The sequence below is a fragment of the Trichechus manatus genome, unplaced genomic scaffold, assembly GCF_000243295.1.
Source record: "Trichechus manatus latirostris isolate Lorelei unplaced genomic scaffold, TriManLat1.0 scaffold00087, whole genome shotgun sequence".
NCBI classification, from domain to species: Eukaryota; Metazoa; Chordata; class Mammalia; order Sirenia; family Trichechidae; genus Trichechus; species Trichechus manatus.
The window spans coordinates 7,034,300-7,057,458 of record NW_004444023.1 but is presented as its reverse complement, the minus strand read 5'-3'; the positions used below and the strand labels follow the sequence as shown (position 1 = coordinate 7,057,458).

The 23,159-nt window shown below is 42.9% G+C and overlaps 1 protein-coding gene across 2 annotated transcripts; it reads right to left on the bottom strand.

Annotated features, from left to right (window-relative positions):
- Window positions 1-1,224: 1,224 nt before the first annotated feature.
- ZNF613 (zinc finger protein 613) lies at window positions 1,225-22,175 on the bottom strand. Of its 2 annotated transcripts, none has more exons than XM_023736441.1 (6): window positions 21,380-22,175; window positions 18,201-18,406; window positions 13,869-13,995; window positions 13,493-13,588; window positions 10,624-10,761; window positions 1,225-3,652 (listed from the first exon to the last, which is right to left on the bottom strand). In XM_023736441.1, the coding sequence occupies exons 2-6, from the start codon at window positions 18,213-18,215 to the stop codon at window positions 2,247-2,249; spliced, it is 1,782 nt and encodes a 593-aa protein (XP_023592209.1). In that variant the 5' UTR covers window positions 18,216-18,406; window positions 21,380-22,175; the 3' UTR covers window positions 1,225-2,246. The 2 variants fall into 2 exon arrangements, with proteins under 2 accessions (XP_023592209.1, XP_023592210.1); XM_023736442.1 differs by having other exon boundaries at window positions 3,528-3,652; window positions 10,614-10,761; window positions 21,380-22,166.
- Window positions 22,176-23,159: the final 984 nt, after the last annotated feature.

Here is a 23,159-nt window from a genome sequence, read left to right as displayed (position 1 = left end):
GCTGATTTCTATGAGGAATGAGGTCAGACATGCCTCCTCTCTCCAAACTTTCCATCAATTCTGACACCAGCCGACCCCCCCACGGCACTCTCTGCTTCTCTGCGGGGTTCGATAATTTGCTACAATGGCTACACAGAACTCACAGACCATACTCACAGTTATGGGGTTTATTAGGGAAGTAACCAGTTACATTCAGGATCAGGAATGACTCAGGATAGTTCTCCGGTCAGGATAGCTTCTCAGTGGTGCCTGCAGGCAGACCTGTCTCTGGCCCTCAACCTCTTGGCCTGACCTCTGCCCTTCTTGGGCAAATGTTACAAAGCTCTGCCAATAAGTGCCCAGGGGCACCCTACTCTGCCAGTAAGCCTCAGCCCAAAGGTGCTCAGCTCTCACTTCATGAATCATGGATCAGCAAGCCTAGCTCCCCCAACAAGCGACCGGAGGCACTCCACTCCACCAGTAAGCCTCCTGCTCAAAGGCACCCAGCTCTCTTGCTCTATGGGTCAGCACGCCCACTGGAGTTGCTTAACTCCATGGGCTGGGAAGCCCACTGCACCATCTCATAACAGTCTTCTGGTTCTGCTGCCATTTCTCTGCCACTGCTTCTTATTACTGCCTTGTGCTGTCTCCAGTGTTACAGCTGTTTTCCGGGTCTAGGAGGTTCTCAGTGCAGGGACCCTAGGTCTAAAGGATATGCTCTGCTCCCTTTTCTTCTTAGTGGTAGTGAGGTCCCCCCTGCTCTGAGATTGGTGCTCTTTTTAAGCCTAGCAGGATGGCAAAACTGACCAATCTGCTCGTTATGGTTCCATACATCTTATTTGCATGGTCCCACCCCCACAAGGGTGCCATGCACCCTATCTGCATTATTAGCAAGCAGTCCAATCCCCTTGGTGCGCCACAAGCACCCTATTTGCATAGTCTCACCCGTTCATTCAATATTCAAGAATATAGAATATACCATGGACTGCCAGAAGAACGAAAAATCTGTCTTAGAAGAATTGCATCCAGAATGCTTCTTAGAAGTGAGGATGACCAGCCTTCATTTTATGTACTTTGACATGTTATCAGGAGGGACCAGTCCCTGGAGAACATCATGTATGGTAAAGTAGAGGGTCAGCATAAAAGAGGAAGACCCTCAATGAGATAGACTGACACAGTGGTCTTAAACAGCAGCGATTGTTGAGGATGGTGCAGCACCAGGCAGTGTTTCCTTCTGTTGTACACAGGGTGGCTATGAGTTAGAACTGACTTGATAGCACCTAACAACAAGCATCCAATCATCTGGTGGGAGTTACAAGACCATGGTGAGAAAGGCATATAAAAGTGATCCATCGCATCACAGTGGGCACAGAAGATTCATTCAAAAAAGGAGGCTGGGGGATCATTTTATATGCTAGAACTTTAACCAGTTATGTGAAACACAGACTACCTCCTTTGAATTATAGCAGTCACTGACATGGCATCTAGGAGTGTGATTCGATGTATATTGTTCTAAAATGAACATCATGTGTATTATCTGATATATAATGAGGTTAGACTTGTGATAGATTTCTCTAAAACATAATTTTCACAGGGATTCTCTTCTTCATGAGTTCTCTGATATTTTGCTGAAGATGTTTCAATTAATGTGCTCAGAGTTTCATTTCTATATAATTTCTTCTGACAATCGATGAGGCAGAATGAACTATGGACAACCCAGCCATATTTACAGCCTTCCAAGTTTCTCTCCTGTGCGTCTCTCTGATACCTATTTAAGTCTTATTTCTGGGCAGGGGCTTTTCCATGGTCATTATAAATCTACCCACTATGAGCTCACTGATGATCTATGATGATCACCAAGGATAGGGTCTATCTTCCCACAATAAGCTTTCTCAGTCTCTGCATTCACACGATTTCTCTCAGTATGCACTTATCAACCAAGGCTTTTCCACTTTGAATACATCATAGTTTATTCCTGTGTGTTTTTGATGACATGAAATGTGATGTAACTGATCTCTGAAGGCACTACCACAGTCACTGCATTCATAAGGTTTCTCTCCTGTGCAAATTGTATTATCTTTTGAGGGCGAACATCTGGCAACAGGCTGTCCCAAAAGGACTATATTCTTATCTGCTAGGGGCCCATCTATGTTTAATGATGTCTGAGCTACTGCAGATAGCATCTGCACAGTCACTGTATTAACAGGGTTTTTCTCCTGAATGAGATCACTTGTATGTGAGGAGGTATGACTCTTTGAGAAAGAATTTTACACCTTGACTGAACCGATACATTTCTCTCTTGCGTGCAGCATTCCCTTGTGATAAACAAGGCATGACAGGTGGGAGAAAGCTTTCCCACAATCAGAGCATCCATAGGGTTTCTCTCCTGTATGAGTTCTCCGATGTCTATTGAGGCACGACTTATCTCTAAAAGCTTTCCCACAGTCACTGCATATATACGGTTTCTCTCCTGTGTGAATTCTCTGATGGTTAATGAGACCTGACTTGTGTGAGCAGGATTTTCCACATTCAGTGCATACAAAGGGAGTCTTTCCTGTGTGAAATCTCTGATGAGATATGAGGCAAGTCTTCTGGCTGAAGCCTTTCCCACATTCACCACATACATATGGTTTCTCTCCAGTATGAGTTCGTTGATGTATAAGAAGATTGCCCTTCTGGATGAAGCCTTTTCCACATTCACTGCATATATACGGTTTCTCTCCAGTATGCGTTCGCTGATGTACAATGAGATTGCCCTTCTGAATGAAGCCCTTTCCACAATCACTGCATATATAAGATTTCTCTCCAGTATGAGTTTTCTGATGCGCATTGAGCTGTGATTTCCAGCGGAAGGCTTTGTCACATTCTGTGCATTCATATGGTTTCTCTCCAGTGTGAGTTCTCTGATGTTCAATGAGCCTGGACTTTCTGGCGAATGCTTTCTCACATATACTACATCCATGAGGTTTCTCTCCTGTGTGAACTCTCTGGTGATTAATGAGCCGAGACTTCTTGACGAAGTCTTTTCCACACTCATTACATACATACGGTTTCTCTCCTGTATGAGCTGTCTGATGAATAATTAGCTGTGACTTCTTGGGAAAGGTTTTGTCACATTCAGTGCATGCATAATGTTTCTCTCTTATATGACTTTTCTGATGTTCAGTGAGCCTGGACTTTCTGGCGAATGCTTTCCTACATACACTGCATCCATGAGGTTTCTCGCCTGTATGAACTCTCAGATGATCAATGAGGCGAGACTTCTTGATGAAGGCTTTCCCACATTCACTGCATACATGAGGTTTATCTATCTTGTGAGTTCTTTGATGCTTAATGAATTGTGACTTTGTGTTCAAGGGTTTTCCGCATTCAGGAAATTTAATTTCAGGATGAAATTGTTCATGTTTAGTATGGAGAAAGGATTTCCCACCTCCATTAGCCTTATGAGGCTTCTTTACTTCAAAGCTTCTGCTCTGGTTGACTAAATATAAATTTGATTTCAATGTCTTTCCACATAAGTCAAATATATCATGATTTTGCCTTAAAGGAAAATGACTTTTCCTCTGATAAACAATATTTCCAAATACATTATGTCCCTGGCAGTGTTCCATTCTCTTCAGACATCTTTGGTTTTGCAAGTGCCCCTGCAGATAATCATCAACTTTCTCGATTTCTAGAAAAGAAAAGAAAAATGAAGTCTTCCATGAGCATGGAGACCCTGGGTAGTGCAAACAGATAATGTGCTCAGCTGCTAGTCAAAAAGTTGGAGGTTTGAGTCCACCCTGAGACACCTTAGAATAAAGGCCTTGTGATCTATTTCCAAAAAATTGTCCATTGAAAATTCTATGGAGCATAGTTCTACTCTGGCACACATGCGGTTGCCATGAGTTAGAATTGACTCTACGGCAACTGGTTATGTTCCATGAGCACGGTATAGAATAAAATACTACTTCACAAATGGCTTTGTGTGGACTGGATTTTTAGTGAGAACCCTATGACTTCAGTTTAAAGAAATTCCAAGTAGTTACATTCCTTATTATTTGGACAGGGGTAAAACACAATAAAAACAAACAAAACAAAAGGTAAAAGCAGTCAGTGTATAAGCGAGGCTAGATCATTCAAAATGATTAAATATAGATTTGGCTGCTTTCTAAATGTGAGCTTATAAAACATGTTGAGAAAGTAAAATCAAGTCACTGTTGGTACTGGACCACAGAAGTTGGAGGGGTACTTACTTCAAAATGATAAGGGAAGACATTCATCCATCCACAAATCCTTATTAAATTATGACTAGGTACCAAACACTGTGCTGGTGATAAGGTTGTAGAAACATGTTTTCACTGAGCATACATTCTAGTTAGGGAAGATTAAATAAATGAGGAAGCAATGAAATAAATGAAGATAGCTGGAAATTGTGAAAAGTGGTTTCAGGGGGTAGTGAAGAGAGTGATGGAGGAAATTAGGATATATTTTGGAGAAAGAAAAGACAAAGCTCATTTATGTATTCAATATGAGGAAATTAATAAAAATGAGGAGTCAAAGCTTACTTCTAATTATTGGGCTTGAGTCACTGAATAGGTGGATTGCTGTTGTTGTTAGTTACCGTCAAGTCCATTCCAGCTCATAACAACCCCATGTGTACAAAGGAGAACTGTGCTCCATAGGGTTTTCAAGGCTGTGAGCTTTTGGAAGCAGATCACCAGGCCTGTCTTCCAAGATGCCTCTGGGCGGGTTCAAACTGCCATCTTTTCAGCTAGTAGTCGAGAGCTTAACCTTTTGCACAACCCAGGGTCTCCTGGATAGGGAGGTAGTGCATTTTAATGAGATGGGGAATATTACTGAGATTCAGAATATTGTGAGAAAGCAAGTGTACCTTTTAAAGCCTATCAACCTTGAGATGGTTATTTGATATTCAAGCACAGACATGAAGAACCCAGTTGGATATATAAATCTTGAGAAAGGTCTTGACTGAAGACAACAATGTGGAAATCATCATTATATAAATATTATACAAGGACAGAAGACTGGATGAGATCGTGTTTGAAAAAATATGTAAATTGAAAGAAAATGAAGGCTCGTTACATTTACAATTTGGATTTAGAAAAGAAGTCCACTGAGAAACACCAAATATTGACCACATTGATAAGGAAAATACGCAGATACAAATATGAGAAACAATTATTCCAAACAGGCAATTCAGAATGTTGTAAACTCAGCATTTGATTTGCAGATAACTGATAAGATTCTTGGCTGGTCATCTTGCTGCTCTATTTTGCTGCCATTCTTCATTCTGTAGAACGCCATCCAATCAAACTTCCCAAAGCATCAACCTCACATTTAGAGGAAAACTGTACCCAAAACTCCCAACATATATAGCTGTGGCACATTCTCCTATATCCATATAGAAAAAGAATTATCCTTATGGAATTTGGACCACACAGTCATCTTCAGAAGTAGATACTGTTTCACTGGCTAGGGAACTATCACACTTTTCAGTCACATTCTGTACCTGCATACATGTCATATTTGAATTGTTCCCATTTCAATATCTCTGATGTAATAATCCCCAAGCCCACACCTTGTCACTAATAGCATCCTCTTCCAAAATTCAGCATTTATGTCTTGGTTGCCATTAGTTAAGGGGTCCTAGAGGATAACATTGCTCATCCTAGATCAAGACTCTCAACAGTTTTGCCTTCCACTATTCTAAGAACTACTGGACATCCTTTACTACTGCTATACTTGCTACCACCCAGGTGAAAAGTAACACTATTTATGTAGAAATGGAAAATAAGTATTGGCAAGGTTGTAGAAAAACTGGAACCCTCATTCATTGCTAGTGGCAATGTAAAATGGTACAGACACTGTGGAAAACAGTTTGGTGGTTCCTCAAAAACTTGAACACAGAATTACCATATGATCCAACAATCTCAATTGTAGGTACATACCCAGAAGAAGGGAAGGCAGGAATGCAAACAGAAACCTGTATACCACTGTTCATTGCAGTGGTTTTCACAATAGACAAAAAGTGGAAACTGAAATGTCCATCAACAGATGAATGGTTAAACAAAATGCGGTATATACATACAGTGGATATTATGCAGCAGTAAAGAGAAATGAAGTCCTAATGCATGCCACAACATGGATGAATCTTGAAAATGTTAAGTCAGTCACAAGAGGACAAGTACTATATGATCTTACATGAAATAAGCAAATATACAGAAACCAAAGATCATTAGTGGTTACCAGGGTGGGAGGGAAGGGGAAAGGGGGAGGTTTTTTTTTGCAGGGGAGTGGGGACACTGAGTTTATGTTAAAGGTGGTAGAATGTTTTGGAAAAGGATAGTGATAATGGTGGCTGCAGTGTGATGGATTGCTTTTGTGTGGCCTTTCTCACCATGGTCTTGTAACTCCCACCCAAGTGATTGAGTGGAACTGTGCAAATAGGGTAATTGTGGCCCACCAAGGGGATTGGTCAGTTTTGCCAACTGGTAGGAGACAGCACAGTGGGCTTTCTGGCCTGCAAAGCAAGAAAGCTGAGTGCCTTAAGGCAGGAGGCTGGCTGGAAGAGTAGGGTGCCTTGAGTTACAAACATCCAACTCGTACTTGCCCTTTAATGTTATGTAAACTTGCCCTCACTTTGAAACGACTGAACCAACCCCTCCTGGCCACAATTCTTCATCACAATCACCTACACGTGTGGCTTTTAAATCACTGTTTGAGCCTTTTCTTGTACTAAAGTAAGGCTAAATAAGAACCTGTGGTGGTTTTATGGTGAAGTGATAGCTAATATGGCCCTTTTAGCCACAGTCTTTGTAACTGCCACCAAATGATTGGGTGGGACCATGCTAATAAGGTCTATGGAACCTAATGAGGGGATTGGTCAGTTTTGCCATCCCACTAAGCTTAAAATGAGTCATCCTAGAGGCAAAAGGAGAGGATCTCACCACCATCAAGAAAGAAGACCCAGGAATGGTGCACGTCCTTTGGACTCCAGATCTCTGTGCTGAGAAGCTCCTGGAACCAGGACACAGAGAGAGAGCAAAAGAGAGAGAGCTGTAACACTGAAGACAGCAAGAAACAGTGGCAAAGAAACTGTGGGAGAAGAGATGGGCAGGAGACGGTGTGGTGAGCTAGAGCAGTAGGTTGCCTCTGGGCACTTGGTGGAGCTAGGTGTGCTGACCCATGGAGCTATAGGTGAGCACTTTCAGGCAAGAGGCTTGCTGGTACAGTGAGTGCCTCCAGGCATTTACTGGCAGAGCTAAAAGAGCTTTGTAAGACTTGCTCAAGCAGGGCAGAAGCTGAGGGCCAGAGAGAGGTGTACCTGCGGGCACGGCTGAGAAGAGGCTGTCCTGATGGAAGAACTGTATCCTGAGTGTTCTTGAACCTGAATTGTAACCTGTTACTTTCCTAATAAACCTCATAATTGTGAGTACTGTTTATGAGTTCTGTGTGGCCATCACAATGTATTATCAAACTCAGCAGAGAAGTAGAGAGTTCCATGGGAGGGACAGTTGGTGTCAGAACTGGTAAAGATGGTGGAGAGAGGAGGCATGTCTGACCTTTGCCTCATAGGAATCAGCCTTGGGCTGTTGATCTTGATTCCCTTTCCCCCTGGTGAAGTTAGAGGAGGTCAGATGCTGTCCCCATGCCATATTTACAGAACCATATGCACCTGTCCCGACTTAACTACAAATTCTTAAAGATGCAGTTAGGAATGGATCTTGTTCGTAAAACGGGGACTGCCTGTATAGCTAGAATAATAAAAAAAATTAACTTAAAGACCCACCATTCTACCTCAATTACTACCACATAAAGCCCACAACAATCAGCCTAGAAATAAAAGTTAACATTACCATGATTACCTCATTTACCCCCGTTTCCACTTCACTACTTCCTCTACAAATACTTTCTAAACTGGCCTTCCTGTGGTCAGCTTCAAGCTGATCTTTTCACTTTGCACAGTGCAGACTTGCACTTCCTCAACTTTACACTTTCACTTTTGCCCTTCATCATCTTCTTTATGTAAATACTAGACATGCCTCCTGCATACCATGTATCATTCCCTACTCTCTGTATATCCCTTAGCTCTTTCCCTTAAATTTCTAAAATATACCATTTCTACTGCTTATTTTAATAGTTAACTTCATACAGCCCTGAAATTTAGCAGAAATACCTCCTGTTCAAAAGCTGAACTTCCATATATCACATGCAGATATGTCCTGTCGTTGTTAGTTGCTGTCAAGTTGATCCTGACTTATGACGACCCCAACTGGAGAGGGTCTTCTTGGCAGTAATCTTAATGGAAGAAGCCTTGGTGATGGTTAAGTGCTCGGCTGCTAACAGAAAGATTGGCAGCTCAAACTCAACGGTAGCTTCGCAGGAGAAAAGACCTGGTGAATTGTTCACATAAAGATTACAGCTTGGAAACCCTATAGTTTTACTCAGTTATATAGGGTCACTACGAGTCTGAATCAACCCAACAGCACACAACAACAATAGTCTTTATGGAAGTAGACTGCCAGACCTTTTCTTCCACAGTACTACTGGGAGAGTTGGAACTGCCAATCTTTAGGTTAGCAGTCGAACGTAAACTGTTTGCACCTTCTAGGGACCTTATTTATCCTATATTTGCTACTAAAATCTTTACTGCTGGAAGGTATTCCTTTATTTCTGACTAAATTCAACCTTTTCTAGCACATATTAGGACTGTGGTTCACCAAGTAGGGTCAAGTGGTGTAAAAATGGTATGGGGCAGTGTCTGACCTCCTCAAACTTCACAAGGGGGAAGGAGAATTAAGACCAACAGCCCAAGGCTGATTCCTATGAGGCAGAGGTCAGATATACCTCTTCTCTCCAACCTTTTTACCAATTCTAACACCAACTGTCACTCCCATGGCACTGTTTATTTCTGTTTAGTTCAATAATTTATTGCAATGGCAACCTAGAACTCAGACAGTACTCAAGATTATGAGGTTTATTAGTGTGGTGTGATGAATTTTTGGGTGGCTTTTCTTGCCATGGTCTTGTAACTCCTGACCAACTGACTAGGCGGGACTATGCAAATAAGGTAATTGTGGCCCACCAAAGGGATTGGTCAGTTTTGCCATCCTACCAGGCTTAAAATGAGCCATCTCAGGGGTGGGAGGAGAGGATCTCACCACTGCCAAGTACAAAAAGACAGGAACGAAGTGCATCCTTTGGACCTGGGATCCCTATGCTGAGAAGCTCCTGGAACTAAGAGACCATGAAAGAGAGAGAGAGCTGTAACACTGAAGGTGGCAAGAAGAGGTGGCTGAAAAATGGCGGCAGGAGACAGCGCAGTGGGCTTCCCAGCCCATGGAGTGAGAAAGCTGAGTGCTTTTGGGCAGCAGGCTTGCTGGAGGAGGAGGGTGCCTCTGAGCACTTGGTGGAGCTAGATTTGCTGACCCACAGAGCTAGAGCTGAGCACCTTTGGGCCGAGGCTCACTGGTGGAGTAGGGTGCCTTGGTACACTTATTGGCAGAGCTAAAAGAACACTGTAACACTTTCCCGAGCAGGGCAGAGGCCAGGCAGAGGGCCAAGAGGGTAAGGGGCCAGAGAAAGGCGTGCCTATGGGCACAGCTAAGAAAAGGCTCCTGATAGAAGAGCTGTATCCTGAGTCATTCCTGAACCTGAATTGTAACCTGCTGTTTACCTAATAAACCCCATAATCGTGAGTATCGTCTGTGAGCTCTGTGTAGCCATTGCAATGAATTATTGAACCCAGAAGAGAAGTAGAGAGTTCCATAGGAGGGACACTTGGTGTCAGAATTGGAAAATAGGTTGGAGGGTGGACGTATGTTTGACCTCCGCCTCAGAGTAAGCAGGCTTGGGCTGTTGATTTTGATTCTGCTTCCCCCTTGTGAAGTTAGAGGAGGTTAGACGCCCCGTCATGCCATTTTCATAGTTAATGAGGCCATGTTAGTGGTGTGTCTTAAACCTAATCACGTTTGAGATATTAGGCACAGAAAAGCAAGCACAAAGGGAGGGGGTAGTAGATGCCAAGTGGTGATCTCCAAGGAACCAAGGAACTCTGGGTCTACAGAAACTGAAAGAGCTCTTCCCCCAGAGCTGGCAAAGAAAGAACCTTGCCCTAGAACTGGTGCCCTGAATTCAGACTTCTAACCTCCTAAAGTGTGAGGAAGTAAATTTCTGTTCGTTAAAGCCACCTACTTGTGGTATTTCTGTTATAGCAGCACTAAGGAACTAAGACACCATGCATTTAACGCATACATATCTTTTTCATCTCTATTGTCTAAGACTCTTCCTTTCTTTATCTGTACTCCCTAGAAGAGCTCATCCAGTCCAAATTTCTATCTCAAGTCCTAAACTCTCCCTCAACTCCTCTGGTACATCCAGCTACAGCAGAGAGCTCCGTGTGGATGCAAATATGTATGTCTAAATTATAACATCCAAAACCTAATTCCTGATTTCCCAACCCACATCTCCTCCATACATCTTCTCCTTAGTAAATGGCAACTCCTCCCGGGACTTATGACAAAAATCTTACCATCCCCCTTCATTTGTATTTTTCTTTCACATCCTTTATCTACTTCCATGGCAAAGCCCATCAGACCATCTGGCCTCCTTTATAAATATATTCAGAAACTGACCAAGACTCACCCTCTCTACCAAGGTCAGAGAGGTCAGGAAAATGATGCCAAGATGATGCCATATCTTGTAGATTCTTGACAGAAGAGAAATTTCCATCATATACCAGAGGTAATATGATTAACTGGGACTTGATGTCATCGGAATATGCTAAGGAAAAGGAAAGTTCTATGGGAATGAATCCAGCAATATCAATTAAGATGAACTACAAGAACTAATGATTACAGGTAGTCCCCAACTTACGATCGGGTTCCATTCCAATGTCGTTAAGTTGGTTCTGACGTAAGTCAAATACCTCATTTTTTTTACTTTTTGTTATTATTGTCTTTTATTATCAGTATCTTCTTAAATCATAATATTGAACACCTAACATCTGAGAATGATATTACGTGCTGCAACACTGAATGTAGTACATATTACTACTGATAAGATGTACAAAAAAAAAAGGCCGGTCCTAACTGCAGCTCGTAGTAACTTGAATACGTCATAAGTTGGGGACTACCTGTTTAGGAAGGAATTAAGGAGCTTGGTGGTGCAATGGTTAAGTGCTTGGTTATTCTAGCACAATGAATTACTTATTATGGCCCTTCTAGCCACAGTCTTTGTAACTCTTACCAAATGATGGGGTGAGGCTATTCAAATGAGGTGCTTATAGCCCAGTAAGGGGACTGGATAGCTTGCTAATAATATAAATAAGGTGCATAGCACCCTTGTAGGGGTGGGACCACACAAATAAGGTGATGGAACCCTAACTAGGGGATTGGTCAGTTTTGCCATCCCACTAGGCTTAACAGAAGACAGAAAGAGAGAGAAAGAGGAGCTGTACCATGGAAATCATAAAGAGGCAGCAGAACCAGGACAGAGAGGGAGAGGTGTAACACGAGAGACAAGGAGAAGCAGAGGCAGAGAAATGGCAGCAGCAGAGGTAGCAGAATCAGGAGACTGGCAGGAAACTCTCAGGAGATGTTGCAGTAGGCTTCCCGGCCCATGGTGAGAGAAAGCTAGCACCTTCAGGCAGAAGGCTTCCTGGCAGAATAGGGTGCCTCTGGGTACTTGGCGGCTCATCAACCCATGAAGCAATAGAACTGAGTGCCTTCAGGCCGAGGCTTAACTGGTTGAGTAGGGCACCTTCGGGCCTTTATTGGCAGAGCTAAAAGAGCTCTGTAACACTTGTCTGAGCAGGACAGAGGCCAAGGAGCCAGAGAGGTGTGCCTGCGGCACAGCTGAAAAGAAGCTGTCCTGATGGAAGAACAGTATCCCAAGCATTCCTGAACCTGAATTGTAACCTGTTACTTCCCTAATAAACCCCATAATTGTGAGTATTGCCTGTGAGTTCTGTGTGGCCACTGCAACGAATTATTGAACCTAGCAGAGAAGTAGAGGGTGTCATGGAAGGGACAGCTTAGAGTCAGAATTGATAAAAGTTGGAGGGTGGAGGTATGTTTGACCTCTGCCTTCTAGGAATCAGCCTTGGCCTGTTGATCTTGATTCTCCTTCCCCCTTGTGAAGTTAGAGGGCAGACACCCGCGCCATGCCATTTTTACAGCTACTAACTGAAAGACTGGCAGTTGGAACCCACACAGCGACTCTGCAGGATAAAGACCTGAAGACCTCCTCCCGTTAAGATTACACTCTAGAAAACCCTGTAGGGCAGCTGTACTCTGTATCACCTGAGGTCCCCATGAGTCAAAATCAACTTGACGGCACCTAACAACAACAAAGGATTAAAGCAAAGCAGGCATAAGGTTTCATGATCTGCTCTGGGCTGGGAACTGAGAAGGAGAAATTTTTAAAAATCAACAGGACTAGCAAAGACTTTAAATGACGGATCTGAAGAGGAAAGGAAGTTTCCAGGTAACTCTACTGTGGCCAGAATATGTGATGTACAATTATAGAAAAGGAACAACATTTTTAAAAGGTTGGAAGGAACAGGTTTTCTCAAAAGGAAGATGATTGTGGTTCTTCCCACAGGGAAGTGGGGACTTGTTGGGAAATTGTCATACAGAAGAGTAATACATATGTTACGAGCATGTTGGTTACACAGTATTAAGGGAGATGATAACTTATGAGTTCCCAGAGAACAAGAGCTTATTAAAATGAAGGAAGTTTTTTAAGGGATATAAGAACAGAGCAAAAAATGGCAAACAGAATCTTTAGAGGACCTCATAGGAGAAAAAAGAGAAGCCAGGAACCAGATAAGTGCACAAGAATAAAACAGGTTCCTGTGGGGGGCACAGTCTCCAACAGAGGGTTGAATGTTAGGAAAGGAAATCGAATTAGCCAATGGTAGGAGGAAATGCAGTAGTCAGAAGAGAGCGTTGAAATAAAAAATGTCTCTTTGAAGAGAGGCATGGAAGGTGGAATTTCACAGAAATTGAGGAAGAAGAGGCAGTCATACTCTAACAGGGAAAGAATGGTGTAAGATTTCAGAATCCTAGGAATAAGAAACCTAGGGAAAAAATCAAGAACACCTAGATGCAAAAAGGAGTCCCTGGGTGGCAGAAACAGTTACGTGCTCAACTACCAGCTGAAAGGTTGACAGTTCAAACACACCCAGAGGCTCCTCGGAAAACACGCCTGGTGGTCTGCTTCTGAAAACCCTACGGAGCAGTTCCACTCTGCACACGTGGGGTCACCATAAGTTGAAATCTACTCAACAACAACACCAACAGATGCAATAAACAGGGATGAAATCCAGAAAGAGATAAAAGGGCATATTTTCCTCTAAATATCTAAAAGAAAAAGAGCTTTTGTAAGGTGAGAGGGATCCATGAAGACACTGTTTGTGTATCCTCAGATACCCTCACAGCTGGGACACCTTCTCTGAAGGACTAAAATATGACTTCCTCAGCCACCCACTTTGCCAGTTCTTATTACTCACCTGAACGGGCTTGTCTTTGGATTTCATCTTCTACTGTCCATGGTTCTTCTCCTCGTTCCAGCTTGGAGAGTGCATCTGGCTTGCCAGCTTGAAACCCTGTTCATGGGAAATGACAGAAGACTTAGGCTCACCAAACTGGGCTGCAGTCTGTCAACATGGGAGAATGTTATATTTTCGGAACTATGCAATTTGCAGGTCTGCAAAATAAAGGCTTTTCTCTCAGGAGAGGGCACATTATATCCTCTTATCTGGGGCCAGAGAGGGGAATGAGAAGCTACCATTTTAGAACATTACAGATATTCCAAAGCTTTCAAAAACTGAGAAAGGAAAGGTCACTGACAGAGCATTCTGAGTGACACAGGGGAGCTGTCCTCACCCACTGACACCAGGTTGCTAAAGTTCTCCAACATCACATCCCTGTACAGGTCCTTCTGAGCAGTGTCCAGGAGCTGCCACTCCTCCCAGGTGAAATCCACAGCCACATCCCTGTACGTCAGTGATTCCTATAATAACAGGGTCCTGTTTAATATGAATTGTTTCTCTTTTATTTATACTGTTACAGACTGAATTACAAAAACCTGTTGCTGTCAAGTTGATTCCAACTCACAGCGACCCTATAGGACAGAATAGAACTGCCCCATAGGGTCTCCAAGGAGAGGCTGGTGGAAACTTTTGGTTAGCAGCCTGAGCTCTTAACCACTGTGCCACCTGTCCTCCAAAACTGTGTTGTAAATCCTAACCTCTATGCCCGTGGTTATAATCCCATTTGGGAATGGGTTGTCTTTGTTAAGACAATGAGGCAGGATTAGCATAGGGTGTATCTTTGGTCAATTTCTTTTGAGACATAAAACCTGTTGCTGTCGAATCGATTCTGACTCACAGTGACCCTATAGGACAGAGTAGAACTGCCCCATAGGGTTTCCAAGGCTGTAAATCTTCATGCAAGTAGACTGCCACATCTTTCTCCCATGGAGTGGCTGGTGGGTTCAAACCACCAACCTTTCAATTACTAGCCAGGCTCTTAAAAGACAAAAGCTAGAAGCAGAGATGGGGTAAGGTAGATGCCAACACACGTAGAGATCTCCAAGGAACCAGGAAGCAAAAGCTAAATAGACAAGGACCTTCCTCCAGAGCCAAAAGGCAGAGAAAGCCTTGCCCTAGAGCCAGCACCTTGAATTGGGACTTCTAGCCTCCTAAACTGTGAGAAAATAAAATTTATGTTTGTTAAAGCCATCCATTTGTGGTATTTCTGTTATAGCACCACTAGTTAACTAAGAAGAGCCCTGGTGGTGTGGTGGTTAAGAGGTTGGCTGCTAACCAAAAGGTCAGCAGTTCAAATCCACCAGCCGCTCCTTGGAAACACTATGGGGCAGTTCTACTCTGTCCTATAGGATTGCTGAGTCGGAATCAACTTCACGGCAGTGAGTTTGGTTTTTGGTTTGGTAGATAACTAAGACAAACATAGAAGGAAGTTGTTCTGCTCATTTCCAACATATAGGCTGCACCTATATACCAAAGTGTTTTTTTTGTTTTTGTTTTTTTAAATACATTATGATAGAGGGAAAAATTCCACAAAAATATTCTGTAATTGTGCAGTCGTCCATTCATTCAATAAATGAGAATTTTCCATAATAAGCTGTCATTAAATCCTCTTGCTAACCTAGAAACATTTGTAATACATATTCTTAAGCATGTATTTGCCAGGCACTAAACATATTCTGGGAGTCCTGGGTAGTGTAAACATTTAAGCACTCAGTTGCTAACCAAAAGGCTGGTGGTTCAAATCCACCCAGAGGCACCGCGGAAGAAAGGTTTGGCAATCTACTTCTGAAAATCACAGCCATTGAAAACCCTGTGGAGCTGGTTCTACCCTGAAACACATGGAGTCACCATGAGTCAGAACTGACTCCACGGCACATGTTTTTTTCGTTTTAAACATAGTCTAGTGACATCACAATAAATAATGTGTTCCTATAACGACCATGAGTCTTCACAGCCAATACCTGTGTACTACATGTACTTTGTTATCACCGGAGTATTTCACCTTTAAAATGCATCCATGTTCATTTGTATAACTAAGTAAAAAAGGCAATAAAATAGGTGGGAGGTTAAGAATTGGATTATAACATGGGGAAGGACCTTGTACTATCTGATATAGAGAACACTTGAAAAGCGAACCTTCTGAATCCCAACATCCCCATCCCTTACGAGACGACAGAACTAGCAACCCCTTACTTCAAATTTGTATGCAAACGCCAGATATGGTGAAATGAATTCCTTTATGGGGCCTTTAGCCTTGGTTCTTTGGAAAAATAGCTTGAGAGATTTTTCCCCTAAGCCCTGAGGAGTTACCTTAGCCCTAGTTTTCTACCCCAGAGGGTTTGTTACACTTCCTGAGTAAGCTGTAAACAACTTGGTTTGATGTTTTGTCTGGCCCTGAGCTGCAGCTGCCCTGTGATTCATATGCACCTTGCAGGGATTGGTCAACAGACTATGCAAATGAAATGACCACAGACTATGCAAATGAAGTGTCTGTGGCCTACCGAGAGATGCTTGGTCAGTTTGTGGCCCTGGTGGGAGGGCCATGCCTTGAAATTGACAAGGCGTTTGTAGATACAAGCAGCCAACCCTATAGAGGTTTCAAAGACAGACAGAAGCAGGAAGAGAAGCAGCAGGAAGAAGCAGATGAAAGAAGCAGCAGAGAGAGAGAAGGCAAGGAACCTCCTAAAAGAGCTGTAACACAGGTCAAGGGCTGTGATACTGAAAACAGCAAGAGGCAAAGATGGGGCCCAGCAGCACAGCCGGTGGCAACAGGCCCAGAAGGGCCCCTGTGGTAGAGTGAATGGTGACAGACAGCAAGGCCAAGGGAAGCCTGTCGTGAAGGGCCCGAGAAGAGGCTTGTCCCCACAAGGAGCCCTGCATGGCTGAGAGAAGATGAGAGAGCTGTCCTGCACTGAAGAAGGGAGACTTTGCCTACATGCTTCCTGATCCTGAGTTGTAGCCTGTTGATCCTGATCCTGAGTTGTACCATTACTTCCTTAATAAACCACTTAACTATAAGTATGGTCTGTGAGGTCTTTGTGGCCATTGCAACAGATTATCAAACCTAGGAAAGTAAAGTGCCATGGGGAGGATGGTTAGTGTCACAACTGGTAAAAACGTGGGAGGATGGAGGTATGTCTGACCTCCACCTCATGGGAATCAGCTTTAGGCTGATCCTGGTCATTATCCCCAATGACGTTAGACAGGTTCTGATGCTACTACAATTGTTACTACCATTTTACACCAATTTGGCTACTCTTTATACAGGACCTTTGAAAATTATGCAATCCTTCCATTTCCCTTAGACCATTCAGGCTTTATTCCTAAATTAACCCTGACTGTCACAAGCCTGGGTCCATGGGTCACCTGGCTATGGTCCCGTGAAGAAATGTGTCAACTGAGTTCTCTTGGCCTATTCCCACAGGGGTATCTGAGGAACCCTGGAAAAAACAGGTGTAGGAAGCCTCATTTTACATTTATGAGAAGGACACCATCCACCACATCACCTCTAGGAGGAACTATCAAAGAAATCTGAAACTGAAGTGCGATGGAATATTGACATTCTCCGAGGAATTAATTTGCTTTCTCCTCAGAATCAGTTCAAAGCATGTGACATGTTAGGAGTCTATAGTTCTGATGTTGTCAGAGATATTACATGGAAGTGGACAGCTAATGTAACTCACAGGATGTACCAGTCACACATTATATTCCAAGATTCGTCATTTAGGGCAAACCCTATGAACAACTGCATCATGGGGAAATCTCAGAATCCCACTACTCTATCCTCAACTATGAGGATATAACAAGTCCCCACATTTCATGTCTCTGTTCAGTGCTGACACCAGCCACCCATGCAGCGCTTCTTTCTCTGACGCTAGGCCTGGTGGTGCAAATGGTTAAACGTTCAGCTGCTAACTGAAAGGTTGGCAGTTCAATCCATCCAGCAGCTCCATGGGAGAAAGACCTGGTGATCTGCTTCCATAAAGATTATAGCTAAGAACAGCCTATGGGGCAGTTCTCTTCTGTGACATAGGGTTGCTATGAGTGGAAATTGACCCAATGGCACCTAACAACAACAACAGCCACCCGGAGCTAGGTCAGATCTCACAAGTTAAAAGGACACCATCCTTCAGATTGCCCAACAGGCAGATGCCAGCTGCAAGTTGGGGAATCCACACAATACACTTACTTCTGTAACCTGTTAGTTAGGTGTGGTCTGGAGTCCTTATTGAAGATACTTAAATTCCAATTTCTTTTTTATGAAATTGGCACAGTGGTTAAGAGCTCAGCTGCTAACCAAAAGGTCAGCAGTTTGAATCTATCAGTCACTCCCTGGAAATCCTATGGGGCAATTCTGCTCTGTTCTACAGGGTCGCTGAGACAGAATTGACTCTATGGCAATGGATTTGGTTTGTTGTTTTGTTTTTCTTTTTTTGTCTCAGAAACCAAGGGCAAAGAGAAATTCTTTGGGTAAAGTTAATGTAAACCCCACTACAGTATATTCCTGATCCTACTTTGCCTTGATGTTGAAGTTAGTATGTAAATTTACTTCTCCACAAATCCTGCTTTACCAGTGGATACTTTTCCATTTAAATGAACTGACTTTTAAAGTTTTCTACAAATCAATCATAGAGTAAAATTAAGAGTAAAACAAACCAAAAGTCACCTGGTTCTTGATCATTTTCTTCTGTTATCATGAGATTGCCAGTAACTAGGATAGTGTGTTTTTAGTCTCTCTTGATTTGCCCTAAATTTCTGGTTAAAGATCTCAGCCTCCAGTCAAGGTTGTCCCCATAAATGAAGATATACAAGTCCTGGAACCTCCACCTTACTTTCCTTGATGTGTCGTGCTCTTGGAGCCAGGACCCGTGGCTGAAAAGTAAATATGTAAATTTTTAATTTTATTGTGATAAAATATATACAACAAAAAGTTTGCCATTTCAACCATTTTTAAGTGTACAATTCAGTAACATCAACTACATTCACCATGTTGTTCTACTATCTATTTTTGTAAGTTTTTCATTACCGCAGAGAGAAATTCAGTGCCCCTTCAGCAATAACTCCCCACTTCTCCTAGCCCCCCAGTCCCTGGGAACCATTTAATACACTTTTGGAATAGAACTGAGAGTCAGGAAATAAGCTCATATTTCTACGGTCAAATGGTTTTTCACAAGGGTGCCAACACCACTCAATGGGGAAAGGAACAGACTTTTCAAACTGTAAAAAATCGCATGACAGAGGTGTCTGACCTCCTCTAACTTCACAAGGGGGAAGGAGAGTCAAGATCAACAGCCCAAAGCTGATTCCTATGAGCTGGAGATCAGACATATGTCCTGTCTCCAACCCTTTTACCAATTCTGACACCAGCTGTCCCTCCCACAGCACTCTCTACTTCTCTGCTGGGCTCAATATTTTGTTGCAATGGTGACACAGAACTCACAGACTGTACTCACAGTTTCAGGGTTTATTAGAGAAATAACAGGTTACAATTCAGGATCAGAAATGACTCAGGATTCAGTTCTTCAATTAGGAACAGCATCTTCTCAGCCGTGCCTGCAAGCAGGCCTCCCTCTGGCCCTTGGCCCCTCAGCTTGACCTCTATCCTGCTTGGGCAAGAGTTACAAAGCTCTCTAACTCCATCAGTAAGTACCCAGGAGCACCCCACTCCACCAGTAAGCCTTGGCCCAGAGGCGCTCAGCTCTCTTGCTCTATAGGTCAGCAATCCTAGTTCCACCGACAAGTGTCCGGAGGCACCCTACTCTGCCAGGAAGCCTCCTGTCTGAAGACACTCAGCTTTCTCACTCCATCTCCTGCTGGTCTCCTGGTTCTGCTGCCTCTGCAGCCACCATTTCTCTGCTTCTTGTCATCTCCGGTGTTACAGCTCTCTCTCTGTCTCCTGGGTCTACCAGGTTCTCAGTGCAGGTATACTGGTTCCAAAGGACACGCTCTGCTCCTGTCTCTTCTTCTTGGTGGTAGTCAGGTCCCCCTTTGGCAGATGGCTCATTTTAAGCCTAGTAGTATGGCAAAACTGACCAATCCTCTTGTTAGGGTTCCATATACCTTATTTGCATGGTCCCACCCCCACAAGGTGCTGTGCACCTTATTTGAATTATTAGCAAGCTATCCAATCCCTCTGGTGGTCCATAAGCACCTTATTTGCATAGTCCCACCTAATCATCTGGTGGGAGTTACAAGACTATGTCTAGAAGGGCCATATTAAGTAATACTGCACCACAAACTTTGAAATACACCAAAAATTTTAAAAGATAGTTTAATGATTGGTGGAGGAGTGATATATATGGTAAGATATACGATAAACAAAACACGATAAAATATTAATGGTAAAATGTAGATGGTAGGCATACAGATATACAACTATAAAATTCTTTAAACTTTGCTATATGCTTGAAAATTTTCACAATAAACGTTGGGGGATGGAGAAGCTTGCTATAATAAGAGTTCAGTGAGGTGAGCAAAACAATATATTCTAAAAGTAATTGCTCTTCTGTATAATAACATATTAGATGAAAAGAACAAAAATGTCAAAAGTTAAAAAAAAAAAAACCCACTTATGACTGCAAAAAAAAAAAAAAAAAAAATCAGCGTAGAGATGAGGAACAGGAAAAAACACCCTTAGGTGAATGCAGATTTATAGCCTGTTCTTGATAAACCCATTGCCATAGATTCGATTCCGACTCGTAGTGACCCTATAGGACAGAGTAGAACTGTTCCGTAGGGTTTCCAAGGAACAGCCAGTGGATTCGAACTGCCGACTTTTTAGTTAGCAGCAGAGCTCTTAACCACTGCTCCACAGGGGTCCACTGATAACTAATTTTTAAAAAGTACTTATATTTATCTAAACGTATGCATATATTTAATGTGATTTTAGTCACAATGCCGTGGGTTTGCCTCTTGGTGGCATACTACTGCAAATTGAAAAAAAAACCTTTTTTAAACAATTTATGATATGAAATAAACTGGAAGAATAAATTATACCAAGGTTTCAGGAGTTAAATTGAATTATGAAAATCAAGCATAGAAAAACCAAAACCCAAATTGAAATATACAAAAATTTTAATAAAAGTTATTATTGGAGAACAGAATTTGAGGTAATAGAGATGTTATTTTGCTTTTTTACTTGTGTCAGAATGAACCTGAAAATACTTTAAAAAAAAACAAACCATAAACTGTTTACGCATACATTTATACAGCTAACCTGCAGAACGACAAAATTCTCACCTTTAATTTAACGGAAAGCTTACCCTCTAGATTTGTTTACTTTTTGATCTTCCTCAAAACTTTGATATCGGAGGGGACGAGATGAATGAGAGATGTAGGAAGCCAAGAGATTTTCAAACCAGTCCCTGAAGAGGGATTTGGTCTGGAAAGACTGGGAAGGAATGTAACGTTCGCTTGCAGCCAAAGTTTGAGCCTCAACCAACTCAACCAGGGTGCCTGGGCCTCTAAAGCTTCAGCCCTCACAAGCCTCTCAACCATTTGACACACCCCTGGGTCTCCCCAAACGCTGATCCCACCTCTCCCTCGTATTAATTCCGAAAGATGGACGATACACCCTCATACGCTGAGCATAACCCCTCGACTCGTCGCATATTTAATCCAGACATCGCTTTCACTGACAATCACCACCCCTTCCCCAGTTCTCAATCATTGAGCCCTACAGAGTGACCCGAAAAGGCCACGGGACTCTCAGTCATTGATTTCGACAGACCTTTAATCATCGACCACTAGAACCCAAAGCATCCCAGCTACAGACATCCACGTCAGGGAACCCACGTGCTACCCAACGGTTCCACCCTACCCCCTTAACCTGTTCCACGGACTGACCTGATTCTCTCGTGACCCCACTGCGACCTCCCGGAGGCCGCACGCACTTCGTGAATTTTTCCACTTCTGCCCGCTGGTTACTCTCGGAGCCAGTCTACCGCGGCGGATGAGAGCGACAGGTGTGTCTAGGAACAAGGACAATTGGATATCCGGCATTTCCGAATGAGGTAATAAGACCGCGCCCTCCTCGCCTTGGCTCCTTGGGGGCGGCCATCTTTCAATACTGACGTACAAGAGATAGTGTGCCTGTACTTGCCTCAGTAGCCAGGGATGTCACGGAGCGATGAAGAGCCACCGAAACTACTCCATTTCATGGCACCTTAACCCCTTCGCCGCGAGGCTGGAAGTTTCACCAACGATGCCGCGCAAATTGCAAAAATTTTCAAATCATGGCACCTTAACCCCTTCGCCGCGAGGCTGGAAGTTTCACCAACGATGCCGCGCAAATTGCAAAAATTTTCAAAGGTTCGAGCTTACACAAATCAAACATAGGCGCGGGCTACGTCCACCTCAGTGGGCTACGGAGAAAAGCTAAGATGGCCGTGGTATTATCCACTTCGTACAAAATAAGATTGGAAACAACATAGCGGGCGTGGCCATCTTTGAAGTTCTCGTGTCCGTACAAAAGAAAACGCTTTCCCGGGGAGGGAAAGGCGAACGAACGGCCGATAGGCGAATACCCCGGAAACACGTCTGGCTGAAAGTGGCGTGGAGGAAGAAACCTTTGAGGGCAGAAAAGGGTTTGGAGAAGCTGTGACGGCAGGGGTTATAGCGTTCACACCCTCAAAGGGAAATAAAAAACAGCGACGGGGAGGAGCCTAGGCTGCCCCTGGGGATGGGACATAGTACTTACAGGTGAGAAGACTAATCATCAGCCAATGTGTAGAGGGAATCCAGAGACAAAGGCGGGATTTTCTTCACGTAGGGAAGGAGGTTTCCCTTCTACCAGGGGTGGAGCCAATATAAGGGGGTGGGAGTAGTGTCTATATGACCATCAAGGGCCAGGAATTCTGAAATGAATAAATAAGAATTCCAGGGAGAATAAACTGTTGGGCAAGGAAAAATAATCATAGTATACTACATGGCTGAGCTGTGGGTAGTATTTACATAGTCAAGATAATGTAAACACTAAATCTGATCCAAGCAAAATTATAACTCTATTGGAAAAATGGGAAAAAGGAAATGCCTGTGTAGAGTGGAGTGTTCGTGTATGTAAGAGTTGTTGTGCAGACTCCTTCATGAAAAAAATCTGTAAGCAATGCCTAAAACCGAAAATTTTATTATCACTATAAGCATGTTACTTATAATAAAAAGCCTCGCAAAGCTATTTGTCTCCTACACCGAAGAGAATTGCAAAATAAAGCCTAGAACCCTATGATGCAACAATCCGACTCCTAGGTATTTATTCAAAATTAATGAAAAGATATTTTCTCACAAAGACTTGTACAAGAACGTTCAGAGCACTTTTATTCAAATATACGATTCCATTTATATGTAATTCTAGAAGAGGCAAGACTAATCTACACTGCAAAAATATCAGAGTAATGGTTGGGGTGTTGGGGGCAGGGATTGTCATAATTGTATGTGTAATATTGTCATAATTGTATGTGTAATATTTCATTGAGAGACAGAAGTCTGAAGGAAATGTGGCATAATGTTAATATCTGTTAAGTCTGAGCAGAGGATCCATGCGTGTCTGCTATATTCTATACCTTAAAATGTTGTTGTGTGCTGTTGAGTCGATTCCAACTCCTACCCATTGCTGTCCAGTCGATTCTGA